Source organism: Anas platyrhynchos, chromosome 8, assembly GCF_047663525.1.
Source record: "Anas platyrhynchos isolate ZD024472 breed Pekin duck chromosome 8, IASCAAS_PekinDuck_T2T, whole genome shotgun sequence".
Classification (NCBI taxonomy): Eukaryota; Metazoa; Chordata; class Aves; order Anseriformes; family Anatidae; genus Anas; species Anas platyrhynchos.
Window position 1 is genome coordinate 34,038,852 of NC_092594.1, and position 22,078 is coordinate 34,060,929.

Below are 22,078 nucleotides of genomic sequence, written 5' to 3' on the forward strand. Positions count from 1 at the left end.
AGTGCAGATGGTATGCTATTGGTATGAATACTGGAAAACAATTCTAGCATGCATGCCAGAGGTTAATCATCACTCTTCTTGTCTGGTCGCTCTATAAGATAAACATTTTGATGATGGTCTTCATGCTATGTTAATAAGTAACTCCTATTTGGTGATTTGATTTTCAGTTGCTTTATTGAAGTATCTGTGAAGAGTCCAGGCTGATGAGGAAGAAATTATGGCAAGCAGCTGTTTTTATTTATTTTGCATTGTTTAAGCTACTTCACATATTCTGAAATCTAATTCAGATGTGAGGTGGAGAAATGTAGCTAGAAGATATAGGATATATACCAGCGCTGACAATTACAAATGGAATCCTGCCCACAGCAAGCACATTCAATGTCTGTGGTAGTCTTTAAGCTGTCTCCTGACTTATTTATCCATTAGCACTGCTTTAGGCTTGCTGAAAAGGTAATATGACAATTTCAGTACAAAATAGGTGCTAAGCAAAGTTGACTCTGAACAGGCCACCCACTTACTGTGGTGAGTGTGGTTGTTTCTGCATAAAATCTTTTTTTTTTCTTTTTTTGCTCTTTGGGAGAATTCAAATGTGATTTTGTTATTCATGTCTAAGAGAATATGACAAGAACAATAGCTGAAGGGAAGGAGAACAGAACTCTAGATTAAAAATGTGTTTATTTCTCCAGGCAGAAGAATGATTGACAAGCCTAGTAGTATCCAGGCTAAAACCCGCTGAATTTGGGAGCTTACTGAAGTAAAATGGTGTTGTAACTAAGGCATCCCTGCGGCCATCAGAGCACTAACAGAGTGGACAATTCTTTGGGCTTTTGATTTTCCTTTTGTATTAATGTTACAAAGGTGACCTTCTAAAGAAACAAAAGATTTCTTCTGAAGGGATAATATTCTTAGGGTAATATAAAGAAACAATCAGACTTCAATGATACAGTGATCCTTATACTGCAGACTAGTCAGACTACTCAGGTTTGGTGTCTCTCCTGGTCCATTCTGCCATTTTGGTACTCATAAAATAACCAGGTCACAGAATTCTCAGTATAATCATTATTGCTTTTCTCTTTAGTAAAGATCTTCTTACAATAAACAAGCTTTTGTCATACTAATAAAGTCTCTATAGTTAATATTTAAGAACTAATGTTTCCTGTTATATATTAAAAATACTTTTTTAAGATTTTAAATGTATGTATAAACTCCATCCAATTTTCTCTGATCATAACACAGAGTTTCACCTGTAAAAGTAAGCCTGGTTTTCTAGACATTTGGATGGCTAGAAGAGACATATATGATTGCAGAATAGTGGAGATAATCACTCCTGGTGTGCCACCCTGTGGGCCAGACCTGGCTTCAGATGCCCAGTAATGGTTCAGGAAATTAACCTGTGAGCTCATCAGCCTGTGCAGGAAGCCATAAGGGTGACAGTGCTCTCCCTGTAAACCCAAAAGTGAGTGATGCCAGAAGATCAGCTACCAATCTGTGGGTGGAGGCAAGGTATTTGTTAAGAATAGGTAACAGAAGAGTGCTGGATGTGGTGGGGAAGGGAGCATCTGAAGCTGACTTGGTTGCTTTACAGAATGGACACTTCCAAACCACTAAGATAATTTTTGAAGAGAGGGTTTTATCCTCAAGTGTGATGTCTTGAAAATTCAAAAGATGTTCTTTATTGTTACACATAAGAAAACATTTATTTTGAAGCAAGATTACAAATATTTTTTTAATGGAGATCTCAGACCAAGGAAATTTCTTGATTATGTTGCTATTGTTCTGTGAAATGTCAGATCTGAGCAGAACAATTTCCTTGCCAGAAAACATTTACTGCATAAAATGTTAGCTGGAGAAGGAGAAAAAAAAATAAAATCTTCTGTTGAGTTTAAAGGTGGTCTTTTGATTTGTTCCCTCTTTAAGTGGAATCACTGTTTTTCCACTGTTTCACTTACAAAGCAACCTGCATACCAAAACCATGTACTTTTATATGATTCAGAAGTTGGAACGAAGTAGAGACATTATTGGTATTGATTTCAATAACATGAAACCAGTGGGCTGCTTTCTTTTCATTTTGGCAAGATAATAGTTCTTATAAATGCTATTCTAATACAGAATTCTGTACACAATTTATGTTACAGTCCCACCATATGTTACATAAAATACTAGAGTAAACTGAGTAAGTTATAGAGAAAACAGAGTCTTTATTATGCCTCGTTTTCTTTCAAATACATATAAAGGAGAAAATTGTAATAGACTTGAAGCTGCATCCTTATGCAATTCTTCATCTCATTCCAAAAATTTATTTTGAAATTGTTCTGTCTTCTCTGTGTGGTAGTCCTGCTAATGGTGTGTGATAAGCTAACTCAAATGTCTATATAATCATATAACAGGATTGGAATAGCAGAATTCTTTGAACTGTCTGCTGCAATAAATACCTCACTAGCAAAATAAAATTCTGGCTTTTCTATAAAAAGCATGCCTAGTTGTTTGAAACAAAGTATATGGAAAGTATAATAAATCCTGAATGCTGAGGTGAAAATTGCTCAAAAAAAATCTCCACAACTTTCAAAGACATGGTTTATTAATGGAGAAACTTTTACCAGGCCTGTGGCTGGTAGACCTTTCTCTAGACAGAAGAGTGATGAATTTAAGTGTTTTTGAGTAAATGTCTTGAATATTGGTGTTATGTGACTGAGAGTAGAAAATTGCTGTGGAAAATGTATGTAGCCTACCTTTCTCCTCCACTGCTTTAGCATCCAAATGAACAGGAATTGTGTATTTACAGTAAAATGTAATTACAGAATTTTTTGTTTATTTTTAATGTGTCATCTATGCTCCTGGATTCTGTAGCTAAATATGCACATCCTGAACATTCTGCAAAAATAGGGGGCAGAAGATTAGGAACACATTAGCTGTCTGTATGTAACACAGAGTCAGTGTCTAGATGATTAAGGAAACATCAGAGCCCCAGCACAAGCAAGCAACACCAAGACTGCATTTAGAAGTAGTATTAACCAAGTACTTTTCTGAACTAGGAACAAATAGTAACATCTTTAGGTCAAATTTTCAAAGACATTTAGCCAAAATGCACACAGGCCTATACACATGAAGCTGGTTTTCCAGACAGCACTCTAGAAGTCTTCCAGGGAAAAAGGTCTGCAACTGAGGACAGGCCAATGACTACATTTGCAGGCATATTTTGCTGTCTCCCATTTGCAAAAGGAGCTGTGCATGCAATCCAGCACTCAGTGTCTACAGTGCTGCAGTGGTCTCTCCTCCATGGCCTGCTGTGTGCCTGGGCAGACTCAGCCCTGCTCCTGCACAGCACCCCTGATCGTGGGCTGCAGAGGTGTGGCTGAAAGCCCTTCACAGAAAGAGACTCGCAGTCCGCAAAATCTGCAGCCTGGGATTGCTGCTATGTTGGGTGGTCTAGGGAATGAATTGTGTGTCTGCGTTGAGGATTTGGGTTTAGAATTGCTTCCAGAGCAAGTCTGGTTTTGTATGCTGGTATTGCACTCATGCAAACATATCCTCGAGAGCTGAAGTCCTACTGGAAGCCTGTGAGACTCAGATGCAAAATCCTAGTGGGTCTTTTGCAAAGTGAGAAGCCTGAATCTAGGTGGAGCCTCGGGGGCTTGCAGTGCACAGCGGCTGGATGCTCACTGCTAGAACAAACCAGATTGTTGTGGTAAAGGTGCTGCTAGCTCAGGACTTACACACAGTTGTGAAAAAACTGAAGTCTTGCAGGAAGATCTGCTCCACAAGAAGGGCCTGCACAGCAAGGCTGCTGTGAAACATACTCTGTTGCATACTAGAATTGTTTCAGGGCAGTAGGTAGGCCCTACCTGGTTCTCTTGAAACTAAGAGTTAAACAAACTTGTTCATATCTGCTTGAGGTTTATTTTTATTCTTTTAAATGCAGAAATGATTATTGGTATCTCCGGATTTTAAAACAGAATTAGCTCTTGCATGTGTGCAAAAAAATCAGTCATGTCATGTCTCACATTGCAAAGTGGAGAGTTTTTGCCCAGAAATGGGCTACTGTGTAAACAACAGTTTTGTAGCTACCAACAGTAAAAAATAACAAGTGCTTTATTACGAATACTTGAACTGGAGCATTCCTTTATTTCCAATTGTAAGCCAGTCTTTGTTTCCAGAGACGAAGCAATTCTGAGACAAGGAGACAGATCTTTCAAATGGTGTGTGCTTTACGCCTTCATCTCAGTACCTTGTTTTGAAAAACAGAAAGATGAAACAGTGTTTTCTTCTGCTGAAGCAGTCACTCTCCTCCTGATCATGAGAAGTATACTGCAAATTAGAAACAAAATGGAGCTGAAATCCTGTGCACATTAAAAGCAAATGCATGAGATGTATGAAAGTGAGTGGGGACATTAAAGTGCCAAAAGGGAAAACCGTCACTTAAGGGTGTAAAGGGATGGTGCATTTCTCTCCCATGCACACTCCTGCCAGTCCAAAACTCCCCATCCCCATGTGCACCAGCACAGGGAAATCAACTAAAGCATGCTGCACTTGGCCCTGTGCTCCTGCAGGTGCAGCCCCCTCCCTGTGTCATTTTCCAACCCCCATGGCTGAGCTCTGTCTCCAGCCCTGCTGGGGGGCTGCAGGGAGAGGCGGGCAGCTACAGCAGAGCCTGGCCCAGGGAGGGGAGGCATGTGGGACATGGCAGCCCCTTAGCCCAGCCTCCCCACAGCAGGGCATTCCCCACCCCTGCAATGGGCTCTCCTGCCCCGCCTGTCCCAGTTGCTACATGCTGGGGTGGAGGTGGCCATGCCCTATATATAAGGGCCCTGGAGGGCTCTGCTGGGGTGTGCTGGGCTGGTGAGGTGTGCTGGTGTGGTAGAGAGCTGGTTATGGAGTCCAGGGAGGCCACGGCGGCGAAGGCGGCGGTGCGGACCCCGAAGTGCTCCCGCTGCCGTAACCACGGCTTCGTGGTGCCGGTGAAGGGCCACGCCGGGCAGTGCCGCTGGAAGCTGTGCCCCTGCGACAAGTGCTCCCTCATCACCGAGCGCCAGAAGATCATGGCCGCCCAGAAGGCCCTGAGGCAGCAGGTGCCCGACTGTCCGAGCAGGGTGGCCGTGGGCCCTGTGCCCCCAGGAGAAGGCCCCAGGGTGGCTGCAGGAGCGGCCATCGCCCCTGAGCAGAGCAGCCACGAGGGGACGAAGGGCGGCCAGCCCGTCGGTGGCAGTGACAAAGGCATGGCACGCAGGGGGCTGCCACCACCTCCTGGTGGCCCTCCCTTCTGGGACTACGGTAAGGCTCCAGCTCTTCAATAAGGCATTCCTGCCTCTCCTTCTTTCCTCCCTCATTGCAGGTACCCATTTTGAATGTGCAGCCCCAGGTTTCTTTTTCCTTCGGCGGGGCTTGCAGCGCAGCTCACAGAGCTCTTGCTGCTTGGTGCAAGGTTGAAGCTCCATTAGTTGGCTCTTCTCTGGGAGAGAAATTAGGGAGGGAAATCAAACTCTGCTGGACTGCAGCACAGGTGTTTGTACATGTTTCTCAGAGTACTGTATTCACAGGCACAAGCCTCCAGCAACAAAAATGCTAAAAAACATGGGATGGCAAGTAAATGAGGAAGTTACTGCTGCAGTTGCCTGGAGCAAACGTTTTATGGTAGCACTGTAAAAGAATGAGACCTTTTGGCCTTAATTCCTGCAGCGAAGATTAAGTTTGGGTCAGGTCACTTGGTGCAAAACTACATTTTGATTTTAAGAGCAGAGGATAGGTTTTGCAGGTGAAAAAAATGTATGGTCTGTCACCTCTTAAATTGCTTCTTTTAATAGAGTCTTTCATGCAACTTGTCTAGTTTATTACTATTTATTACAGTAACTTCATACTATTACTATTTACTATAGTAATTTTATGGAAATCCCTACTGACTGCAGTAGTCATTAGTCTGGGCTTCTGATGGCAGTCTACAAGGCAAAGAAAATGCTGGTCTGAGAAGCACGGAGCAAAGAGGCATTTCAGACATCTCCTGTTCCCACCTAGTCTGTCAGTAGCTGCTCTTTTTTTTTTTTTAAGCTTGGTTTCCCAAGGAAATGATGCATATAATGCTGGCTATGTAAGTGCCTATCAGTCCTTCCCTTAATTATTTTTTTCATCTGTTGACCAATTTCAAAAAGGCTTGGGAACAGACAATATAACTGCAGTACTCCAGAAGTAGACATACTCTAGAAGCAAATTCTTCCACTGTTTTACCAGCAGGAGGATGTGTAGACAAGAAAGAGCCTATTTGTATTCAGATAGACACTGTTTTTTAAGACTTAAGAGGGGCCATATAAGAGCCCAGACACAAGGTAAAAAAGCAAAAGAAGTAATTGATTCCTGCATTTGAAATTGCCTGGGTACATCAAGGTCACTAAAAATAGGATGTTCTCTGTTACCTTATGAAGTGACAGCACTAAAGTTAGAACCCTATTATTTCTCTATATTATTAAGTTTTGCTGTAGTTAAAAGTCCTAAGGTAAGTTGTTTTTTCTTGCTGTTGCAGATGTGCTGAAAGAAGATTCTGCAGACAGTGCTTTACTAAGGCCTAGCTTCACAACGCACAAGGCGGAAGAGTATGCAGATCATTATGTAGCATTGTATTATCTGTTGCACTTTTCCTTTGTTCCTTAAAAGATCATAAAATAAATTAATGAGGAGCTAAACATGAAACCAAGGAATCAGATTTTCCTGACTAAGAGTGGAATTTGGTCCTGCAGTTATATCTCTGAATTCCTTAGAATTACAGTGATACTTTTATTTGTTCTTTTCTCATTGTTTCCTAGCTCACCCTGCTTTTCCTCCAGAATATATGGTCAACTCAGAATACATGGAGAGAGACCCTCCAAAAGTGTATCCTGGCTGTTCTGGGGTGTATCCTTACCACCCATTTCCAGTGGGCTTCGCCATCAATCAGCCAAGCTGTAGGGGAGCGCCATCACCTCCAGGGATATCACTTCAGAAAGGTTTCCGACACATTCCTGGCAACTATGGGCCAGGGAATGCAGCTTCTGTGTCAGTAAGTAGGTTTTCTTTTTTATTATTAATTAATTCTAGAAGTACTGCTGTAGTTGGACTAAAAGATCTTTGAAGTTCCCTTCCAGCTGAACTGAAACTATTCTGTTCCATTCTATTGTGTTCTGTTCTGTTCCATTCTAATCTGTTCTGTTCCATTCTGATCTGTTCTGTTCTATATTCAAATCAACCTTCAAATCACAGAGACTTGCTAAGGAGCAAGATCCTAATTTGCCTGTCACTTGTAATGGTGTGTGTAGGCACTTGTAGTTCTTTTCAGTCATGTTGATTTATATGGGTGTTGTCCAGTTTTTGTACCATGGTTGGACACATTATTAGATTTCCAGCTGCCATGTGCTACTCTGTCTGCATTGGGTACAGCTCAGCAGTTCATATCAAGGCAAAGTGGTCTGCTTCAAAACAAACAAATGTATTCTGTTCACATAATAAATCCCTGACACATTTTAGGGGTTATTAAGAAAGAAGGTGGTTAACAGCAGTCAGTAGCACAGATAAATTATCCTAGTGGACCAGATATGCACAGGTTGGGAAATCTCTTTTCTAGACCACCACCGTATGTGGTTTTGAACTTAACTTTTAACTGCTTTGAAACAGACAGAAAGGTCTTATGCAAGCTTTGTCTGTACCCTGAGACAGGATGCATGGCCAGATCCAACAGAGATGTGCTCCTATTTTTCTGATGCTATGGCTTCTGAAGGGTGGAAAACTCTCCTTGTACATGGAATGAGTTTTGGCGTGCTCTAACAGGTCCTGTAACCACACAAAACAAGGTCCGTTGGGCTTGCTGTGGTGCACACCAGCCCTGCAGTGAAGGTAAAGCCACTAACTTCACTGGGCTCAGAGAAAAATCTATAATTGTCCGGGAAGTGATGGCAAGAAACATTTTCCTACATTGCCTCTCCATTGCATGATGGTTCTTAAACTTATTAAGTGGCAAATGTACCAGGTCAGTGGTGAAGGTGAACTGCTCCTGATTTAAACCCACTGCTCTCATGAGATGACAGAATGGATAATGAGGACTTACAAGGTCAGTTGCAGCTGAAACATGGTCTGAGAAGCTGCTACCTCGCAGTTCATGCATGTTGCACTATTCACAAGCTTTGCACATGCTAATATATGCACAGACATGGCAACATATGACCACAAAATGGACAAAAAAAACCTTCTGGAATTGTCAGAGGTAAAAATTCAAACAGAAATTGCTTGATATTATAGATGTGTCCTGGAGAGAGTCTCTAAATTAAGGTCCTCTGCTCCATGTGTTTCTGCAGATTCCAGATGGAGGTGGAGATTTCCATCAAGGATACTATGCTCCTCTGCCTCAGTTCATCCCACCGGGTTTTCTGCCAGGTGTTCATTACATTCCACCTCCCCTTTCGCTGAACGTGTTGGCCGAAACAACCAAGGAAGCACATGGTAAGGATGAGCTTTGGGAGATCTGTTTTTAACCTGGTTTCAGTACCTAACAACCAAGGTGGACCCCCCAAGAATTCCTGATTCTAGATTCAGTTTTCAGGGTTTCCCAGATCCCTGTGATGGTGCCATGACTGAGATCCTGAAGTCCCAGGACAGACTGGCAGCTTGTACAGTTCTAGGCAGGGCTGGCTTAGGGAAAGCAGACTTCCATTCTTGGTCTTTCCAGCCAGAAAGCACCTCAGTCTCACTCAGACATTGGATGCTGCAGGACTCAGAGCCATTCCAGAATATGATCTCTGATGTGATCTAAATGTAAATATTTGTCTAAATAGTTAGTCTGCAGGACATATTAAAAAAAAATGCTTGGCTCTGTTGCAATTTAAGCAAAATGTTAAAAAATACAGACTAGCACTTAGCATGAACAATGTGAAATTTCTTGCTTATATGGAAATACTACATTTTAATTGCTGTAGGTGAAAGATTGACTCTTCAAAATCTCAAATTGTTTATATTGAATCTCACTGGATTTTATATTACTGGCATAGGTAAGTTTGTGTATCCCTCTCTTTTGTGTCTCTTTCATGTGTTGTGCATATTTCTGTTTTTCATTTGGCTACAGCTAGCTGTGACCACAAGAGGGTAGAGCTGCTCAGAGAATTAACCACTAGTATGAGATGAGCAAATAGCCAGTTTCATGTTAAATTCTTTTTGAAAATACAGATAAATAAATGTAACTTTATTTCTCTTCTTGAAATGAAAATAAGAAATGATAAATCTGACTGTTCAGAACAAAGATTGCAATCATCACTCGGTGAAAAATTAAATCTCTTGTATAAGAGGGATTAGAAATCGAGGAGTGTAATTGTATCATTTGAATTAAAAAGATGGTGGTGGTGGTTATCTGGGACGAAATAAAAGTTGAGAGTTTCTTTGGCTTGGTTTCTCAACAAAATAAGGCTTGTGAAGTCTCATTTTTGTTAATGTTAGTTCCCTCATAACTCTTCAACCCATCAGTTATTTTCAGCCAAACATATCTGTTGTGATCACGGGCCTACACAGTATTGATCTGCAAGGGAAGCATATGCCTCCTACAAAATCATCTCTGCAGCCATGACGTGGTATTTGGCTAGCAGTCAGCTTGTGCTGAATTCGTAACTGATGTGTTTGAACCTTGGCCAACAACCAAGTCCCTGCCAGTCAGCCCAGCAGTGGGCATGGATCTCCAGAGCAGTCTGCTTCATGTCTGGCTGGAAAGCCAAGGAAAAATGAGGAGAAGTGGACAAGAGGAAAATGAAGAATATGGAAGTATGGGGGGTATATGGACATCACAGGAATGTGAAGAGGTTTTAAGATATTGATAAAGGTATTGGGACTTTAATGCAGAGTGCAGGAGATACTGGGCTGCTGGAGGTAAAGTAATTTTGGATGAGTTCAAGGGGAAGAGAGGAAGCTGAGGGCTAGCAGGCAAAGCAGAAAGTGTATGTGAGGATTAATGTTTTTTGTTCCTTAGTGGGAACAAGAAATCTGGGGGATACTGCAGCTGTTCTGCTGGGTGTGTGGAAAATGGAAGGAACTAGGAATAGCAGACAAGCATAGGGGACATGGAGAGAATTACGGGTGTTACATAAGGAAAACAGAGGAAATACAGTCCTGTATTAGTAGAGTGAAGCTTTACTGGACAAACAGGCATGAAAACAGGCAAATGGGTAGAGAAGAGAGGTCATGAGAGCATCTCCCTAGAGAGCAAAATGCCATCTAATGACCTCAGCCCTTACTACACACCAGGGAAATCACAACCCAGGCATAAAGCCATAGGAAACAATGCATCATGGATTGTGCTGTTCAGAGAACAAGCTAGTTTTCTTAGTGCCAGGGATGAGGTACAAATTAATTCCACTACATAGTATTTTTGCTCCAGGATATGTAGGAATTTGCAATTGTGACCCAGTGAGGGGGATATTTCTGTATGAGGTCATATACAAAATAGCCTTGCGGCAAAAGATACAGATATAGAGGGAAGCTACAGTGAAACTAACAATTCCTTGATTCTGGTTTTCAAGATGCTTGAAAAAAGAGAAAAGCTGTAACACTCAGTACATAGGGATGTGTTAAGATCACATCATATGTTTTTTCCTAAGAAAGGGACTGATTCAAATCTGCAATTAGACTTGAGAACATCCTTCCTCCAGAGAGACCTGAATTGAAGTGAAGTGGTTTCTCTGGCCAAACAGTTGCAAGAAAATGGATTTAGAAAATTCTGGCAGGGGATAACTGGAGAGAAGAAATGACTGCAGTCTCTGAAGGGAATATGAGATGATGACAATTTTTATTTTTATTTTTTAAGAAAGCACGTCCTATCTAAAAAAAGATTTTCCAAGGCTAGAAGCTGCTGCCAGAAAGATTTAAGTCAATAGTTCACCGCAGCTGAATGGAATGACTGAGGTCAGTTAGGTTTACAGTGGTGATTTGGTATGGACCATGTTGTACAATTTCAAGCTGTATTTAGTGTTATGGAGATTTGACAAAATAAGCACGAGGTATGTCCAGTGAAACAGCCAGTATGGCATTTCAGTCTGGTTGCAGGTTGTTGGCTTTCTAAAAGAATAAACCACAGAAAAAGAAACAAAAACCCAAGTTGCCACTTGAGGAAAAGAGTCAGGTAATTTGTAAAATAGCAAATTGTCAGGTAATTTGTACAATAGAAGTTCCTAGTTGGATGTGAAGAGAATTATTCACTGCGTCCAGTCCTTTAAAAATTCATAGCAGTGTTCAAAAGACATGGCATAGATTCACTGCAGTTAAATGTGCAGAAGAGCCTGCCTCAAACTTCTATTCCAGTGAAGCTTCAGTGTTTGCCATCTTGAAGCAAGCACTCTTGCTTCATTTCTTGAAGCGCAGCTGAAACAATGTAGTGCTGTCTGAAGTACCATGTCTCAGCTTGGAGGGCTCTTGATGTGAAGCACCTTTGAATTAACTGCACTGAAAAACAAGCTAGATTTTTTAAAGTGCACTGGGAATTTACCTCTGGAAGTGTGATATATATGTGTAAGACAAATTGAAATACAGGGATTTGGGTGTTGCCTTGTTTGTTTGTGTTCAATGTTTTTCTTTCTTTCTTTCTTTCTTTCTTTCTTTCTTTCTTTTTTTCTTTTTTTCTTTTTTTTCCAGCTACTGCAACTGACAGCCAGGATTCAGGGGTGGTTTGTGAACCTAGCCAGCCATCTTCATCCCCAGAAGAAGCAAATGGAGACCAATCTGTATATTCTAAACAGTAAATGGCTTGGAGAAAAGCTGAGTGGCAGGCAGCATTGTTTTCATTATTTTCAGTATTGAGGAGAGTGTTAGTTGATACAGATTGACACTTAGTTACTGAGCAGCCACAACAGCTGAAGAAGGGGATTAGTCCCCAGCTCACATTATGATCATGTTAGAGCTACCAACCTCACAGCTCTGCTCCTTAGGAGCTCCTCATTCCTCTGCTGTAAAGCTTGTTCATAAAAAAGGTTTTCCAAAGCGAAGGTAAATCCCATCCTCCTTAAGCAGGTGGAAGCAGGAAGGATTATGACTAATTTCTGGTTCCTTTGCTGAGGTTAGATGACTCCTTGATTTTAGAGTGAGGTCTCCAAGCCACGTACGCTTTGTAGCCTTCTCTTGTTCATGATGGTAATCAAAAATGTGTTGTTTGTATATCAATTTGCTGTAAAGGAAACATAGTTCTGAGTATTATGGAAGAGTTAAGTTACGTAGAGCCTGAAGACTGAGTGAGAGAAGATGGGAAGACAGTCTGGGTTACTGATGTACCTGGTTGTCTAAGAACCAGGTTCTCTGGATTCAGCAGGCTAAGGGAACAACAGGTGCTTGGTACACTTGTCAAGAGGGGGTATGGGAGGAATTTACAGAAAGGCCTGATACAGGCTGAAATGCAGTGCTCCTGCATTGTTTTCTGGGTGAACTGCCTTTAAGGCACCTCCCCTTCAGTATAGGGACAGTCTGATTTGGAATCACCTCTTGTCACACAGGCTTCAGGACTCTGAGTGCCTCTGCTGGTTTATACCTTATTTCAATGTTGTGTAACTCAGTGCAGCTGACAAACTACAGTTTGTTTCTAAAGGACTCATGTAGACAGCTTTATGCATGTGCACTGGAGGTGCACTGTGGCATATTAAAGGTGTGAAGAGATTGCCTTGGAAAATAGGACAAAACACCATTTAGAATAATAATTACTTAAACCCATACATATTCTAATTTTCAATAATACTGTTTAAATAAAACTGAAAGGTGCATTCCTCTACTGCTTTGCCTAAAGGCACTGGTTTTGTATTAAGTGAATCAGCTGTTAATGTTTGAAGAATTTGGGGGGGGGGCTTTTGTGTAATTAAAAAAGATACTTGGAATCATTGGTTTGGTTTTGATGATTTGAGGCTTACATATCTACATGTAATTTTTCTAGTTAAATTTCAGAGGATGCCTGGCGTAACAAACCTGCTTGGAGTGATTTAGGCTTCAGTATTTTTCTCCTCAAATTTTTGACTGCTACTCTAAAGGTGAGTGCAGTAAAATAAACACTCTTCTATTCTGCAACTTGTACCATTAATACCTTGCTCAATGCAAGATGTAAAAAAATTATCCTAAACTGACAGTTATTTTTTTATGTAGTAGATGAATGTTTTCCAGCACACAGCCATGGTTTGGGGGGACAGTAAGTGAAAGTTTCACAGTAAGTGAAAGCGGCAAGTCAAAGACTGCCAAGAGGAGAAACTGAAAAACACATGTATCTATAGCAAATAATCTGATGTACAACTTGTTATATGCTAGATTTACAACAGGATCTCCACTCCCAGGAGTGTCCTAAACCTCCTCTTAAAACTTCTGTGTGCTAGGGAAAATCTGAATCCTTCTTTAAGGTGTTTGAGTGGAGCAAAGCTCTTTTCAAAATACAGTAATCTATGAGTAGAAATACCATCAGCACCCACAAAGCAGGTTCCTATGTGGATGGAGTTGATTGATTTTTTTAAAATACAATATAATGATTTAAGGAAATGGTGATGTACAAGATGAACAGTTGAATAGTCTCTTTCCCAGATATTTTTCCAAAGTCATATTCAATGTTGTATTACACTCCTTAAATCTCAAAAGCAAGATGGATTCCAGCCCATTTCACTGACTGTAAAGCACAGTCATTGCAGAAATACTTCATATACAGTACTGTTTTCTCCCTGTTTTTCTGTGCCAGTCACCACCTCCAGATTGCCAGGCCAGACTCCTTATTTAACTTGTCTTCCAATTTTGAACTGTCTGTCAGTGAACCAAAACTTTGGCTTTGGCTTTAAATCATGGTATGACACTCCAGTAGGATCTCTCTTACTGCATTGCTGCACACCAGTGTTTATCTCAGAAGGAATGTAGCAATTTAAAGAAGAGCCTGAAAAAGGCTCTTCAACTGAAGTGAACAAGGAGAAGGAGCAGTTGCCTTACAAGGGAACTTAAAAAGAACTAGAGACTTATTTTGGAGAATGTTGAGGAGGGATACGACTGAGTTTTACAACATCATAACAGCTGTGGCAAAGTATATGCAAAACCATTACCAAACCTTATTATTTCCATGCATGTGAGGGAAAAGAAGGTGACCTGGGGCATGGGTAAACGATGCCTGACCAGCCTGATTGCTTTCTGTAATGAAATGATGGGCATCTATCCCCATCTAAGGTCAAAGAGGTGGATAGTTAAAATTGGCTTTCCTAGGGAATCAATAGTGGGACAAATACAGTTTAAAAAGTATAATCGTTGCTTGGTTTGGTGTCTGACCAGAAGTTTCAGTTTTTTACCTTCTAAGAAATCTGTCCCAAAGTTCTTTTGCACCTATTTCTATGTGGAAAAGTAAATTACTTAAATTGAATAAATTTCCCATTAACAGGTAGAATTATCTTACATGGATATGACATGGTTTCATTCTTAATTTTATGCTCAGCTTGTCCTTTTTAAGCAAAGAAAAAATGTTCCTTTACAACTGGTATTGTCATACTGTGCATTTAAGGACTTCAAAGCAAATAATTTTCATTCCAAACTTAGTGCTAACCAATGTTTCCAATAATTAAACTCTGTGATCTCTTCTGACTCCATTTATTTAAATAAATGTCTTAGGGATAATGAAATCATTTTGGATTGAAATGGAATGATTTGGATTAGACAAGTCACTCAGAGGTTCTTCCAACCTAAATCATCCCAGAATTTTATTGGTTTTTATTAAGGCTGAAGCCACATAGACTTTGGTCAAATTCATAAAACCTGGGAAGAAAAAGGAAAGCTAGCTATGATACCCATTGCTGAAATCTTGTTGCATGCAAGCTGCTAGTCACTGCAATAGGAATTCTGTACATAGGATTTATGCCACTATTTTCTGATTGACTCCCTTGCTAAATCTGAACTTCTAAAGATGCCATTCTTAATATGTGACACCTGGGACAACCCTCTATCCTCACTGCAAACCCCTGGGTCATCACAGAACAACAAGCTTTGACTCTACACTGAAGGGGGAAACCTAAAATAAGGAGCCAGGTCTTTAAGGTTTACTCACACCACTAATTTCATTACTTTCAGTGGAATTACTTGCAAGAGCACGGAGTTGACAACGTTAGTTAGGTATGCATGTTTAAGCTCCAAGTTTTATACAGAGGTGTCTGTGACACTGTCCAAAATGTCAGATTATTGTAGATTTGCATTTTCTGTAGGAGCTTTGGAAAAAGGAAAACAAGCCCAGGGGATTCTAAAAGGATCACGTAATAACATCCCCTCAGCAGACATATGTAAGATACATTTGTCATTGCCCCACAGCATACTGCAGTATCTTAACATTTCTGTGGTGTGGGCTTCCACATCTGGACTCAAGCAGGTTTTTGTGTGACAGTGATTGTGACAGTCTTGCTAGTGTTTTATTTATTTATTTTTCTTCTTGGAATTAGATGCACCCAATTGAAAACCTCAAATCCACAGTAACACTATAGCTGTTTTTTCCACATTAGTGAGTAATTAATTTTGACCAGCAATCCAAAGAAATTTTTAATTGCCTACCAATAAAAATCAGCTTGCTGCAAACAAAATTCTCCCTCCCCTTAAAAAAATAATTTTCATGACAGAAAAATTCTTTATGATGTGAAACATACCTACTTTGGAACAGTGGAAACTAATTAAATCATTCTTATGGGTAAATGGGTCTGGTTTTCCTATTTTTTGCCCAATATTTTACTACTGCAACATTAGTATTAGTCACAGAGTTATGTCTATACTTAGCTTGCCAAAATGTAGGGTCGGAATCCAAATGTAAAGAAAGACTTCGTGGATTTTATTCCTGAAATGAGTGTCACTGCTTGTTTTATTGTAGCCAAGGCCATTGAAAGAGTTCCAGATCCATCACAGATGACCAGGCAGTGATGTGCCAGTTCACCTACTCGTGTGTTTTACTTCCATGAGTATCCTTACAAGTTTTTCTTACCAGGCATCAGTAAGGCTTGAAGAGCCTAGGCTAAAACATTCCTGGAAAACAACAACGACAACAAGAAACAGGCTTATTTTGGTAATAATTTCACTTGCAGTGGGTACCATCTTCCTGATTTCTTTCTGTTGGCCATTCCCACTGCCTCTTCGGACATTATAAATGCAACATCACTGGCGACCTTGCTACTGACTTTCATAGGGCATTCTGTGGATCTAATGAGGGCTCTAACGGTGGGCCAGTTGTGATCTCACACTTTCCACTTTCATTTCATGAAACTCTCTGTAGTGGAGGCATTTCTGGTCTCATTTACTAATTACTTCCAGAACTACATAGTCTTACTTGGTACAATCTACTCAAAAGTGTGCAGGCCATATAAACTAGGGCAATACAAAACTTTCTTTTTTTTTTTTTTTTAAACAAAATATGCTTTAAATAACAGCCTCATGCCTCGTTCCCTTGGAGAACCTTCCTATTATTTCAAGACAGATTCTGCTTCCCATTAAAAAATGTGTTCTTCCGATCAGGGTGTAAATGGAGTGTTCTTCATGCTTTTCCACAGTAAATTTTCACTCATACTCAAATAATTCAAGAATCTCATGTACCTGCAGTAGTTGTTTTTTGACATTCCTTTCCTCATCCACTGTCTCATGTGGTGAAATGGTTCTGTACTTCCTAATGTTCCTCAGTCCTCAGATTACAAATTTGCTCTAAATATCCCTAGGCACTTTGGCCATCTTCCTGCCTGTCTTTCCAACGTCATGCACACTGGTAATACCATCCCTCGAGCTGCTTAGCATTGTAGAGATCTGCAGAGTCCAGACCTGCTTGGTTTACTTTCCTGCGTCTGCAGCTGTTTTGTTTTGTGTGTTTTGTTTTCCTCAACACACTTCACTGTATTTTTCATGGCCAGTGCAATGATGGCATACAAATGAATCAAAGGGAGAAACTTAAACAAAATAGAGAAGATTAAAATAATTTTCATCTAAGGAAACAAAAGACTTAAAGCAGTTATAGTGGAAGATGGAGAATCAAAACCTGGACTCATGTTTCCTGTGGGTTTGGGAGTGACTACAGAGGATAAAGCCACCTGGTGTCCATCATCAGCACCCAGAAAAGTCCAACAGCTCTGTTCAAGTGGTGGGAGATCCCTCACTCCTTCCTGAGGCAGCAGGATTCAAGCGAGCATTGTTCATTGCCCTCGGTAGCTGGAGTTCATGGAGCTGCCTTTTCCTGCGGCACATCAGTACACTTGAGCTAATGCACATTTCAGAGGCTGTAAACTGAAAGGACTATCCTAACAAAACGATGACCTTGTCATGCAAAAACAAGCACACACAAACAAACGAAAAACACAGAAGGAAAAACAAACTGGGTGGTGTTTGGACTGGACTAGCCCATGAATTTTGCCCTGAGCAGGTATCTGGCAGATCACAAACTCTTACATGACCCACAGAGTGTTTTTCTTAACATGTTTATAAGCAGCAGATGAATCTATAAATCTATGCATTTCAAAAGCTGAAGAAGAGGGAAATTTTACTGCTGGTAAAAACCAGGAAACTATCCAGAAGCAGGGTTTCATGAAAGCCAGAGACAGATTTCAGTCTCTGAGTTCATTGTCCCCTTGTCCCCAGTCTTCAGTCCATGGAGTGCACCAAGCACAGTTATGCTGAAAGGCTTTTTGAGATCTGTTTAATTTTAGACAACAGGAGGTATGGGGCTTTTGGCGTCCTGCTTAAGATCCTGTGTTTCCCATGGGATGTGTTCCACCTGCAAGTTCTGTGTTAGTATTTCAGCCTAAGTGTTTGTCCATGCTGGTACCAGCCTATCTGGCCCTGTTGGTGATGGAAATCCTCCCTGACTCCTCAGCGAGGCTGCAGATTCCCGCTTTGAACCTCTGAGGGGTGTCATGGGGCGGGCAGGCTCAGACTTTTGTTAATGGGCACTAATGAGAGGAGTGGCCGCGCCTCATGCACGCACGTCGGCGTGGTGGTTGGGCTGAGGGTCAGGGTGGCGGTTGGGCTGAGGTGGGCTGAGGCGCTGCTGAGGCGCTGCCATGAGGCAGGCCGGGGGTGCCCTGAGGCACCGCTGTGAGGCCGGCTGCCTCACAGTGCTGAGTTTGAGGGCCTGCTTCTCTTGGTGCTCTCCTGCAGTAGCCATGTGTGACATGAGATTCCTCGGTGTGTTGCCTTGTGTGTAAGTGTGTGTGTGTGTGGGGATAAGAGAACAATGATGCCTTCGTGGGCACTCTGGGCTGTAGGTTTGCACTGTCAGTGCATGGGCCTTGCCTGCTGCCCCCATGCAGAGGAGACAAAGCTCAGTGCGAGGCCTGCCTTCTGCAGCTCAGTTTGTTCAGAACAAACTGCTAACCCTCCAAGCAAATCCCAAGAAAAATTTTTGCCTGTGCTGAGAGGGTAACAGGGACCTGGTGGTGATTTGCCATTGCTCCTGGAGAACGAGACTTGGGGGTACACCAAGCACCCAGTTCTGTCTGTTCCAGAGGACACTGGAGGAGACCTCGAGCATGTTAGCAGGTTAGTTGTGTTGGGCACTGTCATCTAAAAGCTGAACCCACACCTGCAAGCTTTGTCAGTTACCATATCTAGGTTTTGGAAGGCATATATGGCATCAGCTTTCACAAGTAAGAATCAAGCTTGTAATGCATTTTGCCAGTATTTGAGGTAGCTTTGCTTGACTTCCATTTTAAAAGTTCTTGCTTTCAGAATATTTTTACCATTTGAAAAGTCTAAAAGAAAAAAAAAACAACCCTGTAGCTTAAAAACAAGGAAAGAAAACATTTAAGACTTAAGCCAAAATACCTTAATTGTTTAAAGCAAGCCAATGCAGTTGTTAGTGGTTTTGGATTCCATGGACTTAAATTTAGGCCTAATGGACATTTAGCCGGAATGTTAGCTCTGTGAGACTTGTGCATATTCATGTTAAATTTGCTCAGGTCAAATGAAGCCTGTTTCAGACCAATTTAAATCTTCACAGTGCTTCTTAGTAGCTAAACTAATTTGGATTGTATATACCAGTTTCCAAGTTCAAAAGTGAAACTTGGAAGACAGTAAACCAATGGAACAGATTACCAACAGGGTGGCATGAATTTTCCATTATTTTAAGTCTAAAACAAGTATGCATGCTCCTTTAGAAGAAATGCAGGTAGGTGTACTTAAGAACTCTGAATGAAATACGGTTATTCTCATGCAATGGATAGTTCAGAGGGTAATGACTGCTCCTGACATCACAGAATAAATTAGAGCTCAGAAAGAGCTCTTTTAGCTCTCTCAGGAGAACTCAGTACCTTTAGGGCAGGTGATTCTTGATCTGTCTGCCGCAAGAGGTAGTACTATAGGAAAGAACACTACGAGAAAGAGGAGAAAGCACTGCAGGGACTGCCCATTTGTTTCACTATGGCAGACCATGGTATTTTTTTCTCTAGAGCATATTCAGAGGTGCTTGGTGCAGCTGGATCTTCAATTTAAGCTTGTTGTTGAAGACCCCTCTGCACTAGGGTTGCATATGCTTGTATAGCAAGATAAAGAAATAAACTTCCTGGTGTTACTGCAGGGAAAAGGTTGGTCAAAGATACTTTTATTCTGTTTCTAGCTTTCCCCCTCTAAGCTCAAGCTTGTCAATGTAATTAGTAATTATTACAGTGCTTAAGTCATACAGCTTTTAAGTAGATTCCTAGTACATGTTAAATATGCCAGCTCTTAATGCATGATTCATGCAGCAGGGGGGTATAGTAGTTGAAGCTGAATCAGGAAGGCTTTGCTCAGTACCTGACCTCTGGCCTGCTGAGTTAAATCAGGCAGCTAATTCTCTTCTTATCCTGGTTTCATCAGATCAATGGTTTTACTGACCTTTTTTGGTCTTGAAATGTGGCCGGAGAGCTGCTAGAATTATATAATATAAAACTGTGGAAGTTGCAGCATGTGTACAGGTCTGTTTTGTGTGGTATCTATTCTGCTAGAGTTCTAGAGTAGTAGATTGTAATTAAGGAAACTAAAGTGGTTTGTTTTTTTTTTTTGTTTGTTTATTTTTCACCTAGGGTATAAACCTCTCACCCAGATAAATGGCACTATTTTCAAACTTGAGTGAAAGAATGAGGAAATTAAGAGCCTTTGCAGACAAGGAGCTAGAATGCATATCCTACACATTATAGAGCAGGAACTCCAACAAGGATATATAGAGGAAATGACTTTAGCTCAGAGCCTACGAAGAAAAATGAAGACCTGCTGGCAGTCACACAAACTTATTTAGGACTGGTCACAGTTCACTTTTCAACTTAATGTATTTCAAGCATGATTTTCTAAGTGTTTATTTTCTTCTGAAACACTCAAGCACAACAGTTCTAGAAGATGGACTTTGTCCATAGCAGACAGGACTTTTTCTCCCTTCACATGTAAATGCTTTTGCATCTGATCAAATTGAGAGCCACAATTTAGAGAAAGAAATTTTACAAAGAAAGAAGAAACATGCAAAGAAAGTGACTGTGGTTGGAGGAAGTTAACTTGGGCTAATATTTAATCCACTGAGTTTAGTTCCTTTCAGAGGGACGTTCAGCCAGAGGCAACAAAAACACATGCTAACTCTGAAGAATGTAAAGAAAATTATGTATTGAACTATGGTCAGAATACAAGCTCTGAACCTTACAAGATGTTCGTTCTGTGGAAGAAAAGCAGCAAGTGATCCAGAATGCAAAACCATAGGCATTTTTTCTCTGGCAGAGGACAGCGTATAAGGTTTAGTAGAATATTCCAGCAGTGTTATTCTGAAATGAAACTTCTGAAGCAGAATCCTGGTTAGAAATGTAAAACACACATATATGATGATACCGAGGGACAGTTTCTCAGTAGGAGCAAGACTGAGTCAGTGTTTGGAAAATGCATGCAGAAGTGATGTAGTGCAAAACAGTCTGAATTTGGTGTGTGAGCTACGTCTTACTTGAGAAACCATTGAATCCTGACAGTGCAGCTCGCCATGTTACATCAACCCAAGAAGCAGATTAAATCTAAGTTACCGTGCTTTGAGGCTGCCTCCAGTGTTTTGGTTACCATCAGTTTCTGTATACAGTCTGACCATAACATAACCACTTGCCATCAAAGCAAGACTTTCACTGGAACTCCTACCTCTGGTAGTAAAGAAGCTTGGAACTACAACCTCAATGCACTGCAATGTTCAGGAGGTAGAGTAATGGAACTGTTTTGCGAGGGAATGATCTGACTGCTTTTGTTCATCCTGAGCAGTGATTGAAGCGAAGAGGCTGGGGTGATACCTCACTCAAGTGAATTTCTGGAGCATAAGAAGTGACTTCTCAGCAAAGTGTGGTACCCTCAGGTAAGACTACCTGTATGAATAAGTACTGCTCAAGTTGGCATAAGCTTATATTGGAGAAGCTGTTTTTGGTATGCTGACTAGAAAACAAGGTCTTTTCCTGTAGGTTTATTTTTCTTGTTGTATGTTTGAGCAACATCAAGGGGTCAGTTTTACTCACTGTTTTAGAATACCACCCATTAAACAGAGCTACTATTTCACAGCATATGAAAGTCAGAAAAGGCAAAATAGTTTTAGCTATCTTTCTATTCCTTGCTAAGGAATATTTTTCAAGATGTAAATGGATTAAGAGCAGTTAGTATCACCATAGCAAACTGGATATTTGAATGCAAAGTTTTGTCCAAGCTGTAGAAGGATGCTTTTTCCTCAGCAGGAACAAATCTATGTTTAGAAGTAAAGGAAGTAAACTCAAGGCAATTAGGATAGAGCAAGTCTTTCAGTCTGTCTGGGGTCCTCCCAGCAAGCACTGACCTGTGCTGATGTGTCACAACTCCAGGAGCCTTGGTCCTGGTCAGGCTGCACCCAGTGCTGGCAGAAGTGCGTGACTTTGGGTGGCCTCACCTGCCACAGCAGCTCCTCCTGTCCCTAGCTGCAGAGAAGGTGGTGCCAGCACCTTCTGGAATTGCTTTGAGGGTCAGGGCTAATGAAGCTGAGAAGAGAAATACAAGAAGAAACCTCTCCTTGTACAGTGAGCGAGGCTCCAGGAGAGGATGCAGGAAACGCATTCAGAAATTAGGTAAGGCATTTAACTTAGTTGGATTCATAAACGTTTGCCTTCAGAAGAGCCAGTTGTCT

At 41.1% G+C, this 22,078-nt stretch overlaps 1 protein-coding gene across 1 annotated transcript; it reads left to right on the plus strand.

Annotated features, from left to right (window-relative positions):
* The first annotated feature begins 4,633 nt into the window (after positions 1 to 4,633).
* On the plus strand, positions 4,634 to 14,568 carry DMRTB1 (DMRT like family B with proline rich C-terminal 1). Its single transcript, XM_005029259.6, has 4 exons — positions 4,634 to 5,268; positions 6,789 to 7,021; positions 8,310 to 8,454; positions 11,623 to 14,568. The coding sequence occupies exons 1-4, from the start codon at positions 4,731 to 4,733 to the stop codon at positions 11,727 to 11,729; spliced, it is 1,023 nt and encodes a 340-aa protein (XP_005029316.4). The 5' UTR covers positions 4,634 to 4,730; the 3' UTR covers positions 11,730 to 14,568.
* The last annotated feature ends 7,510 nt before the right edge of the window (positions 14,569 to 22,078 follow it).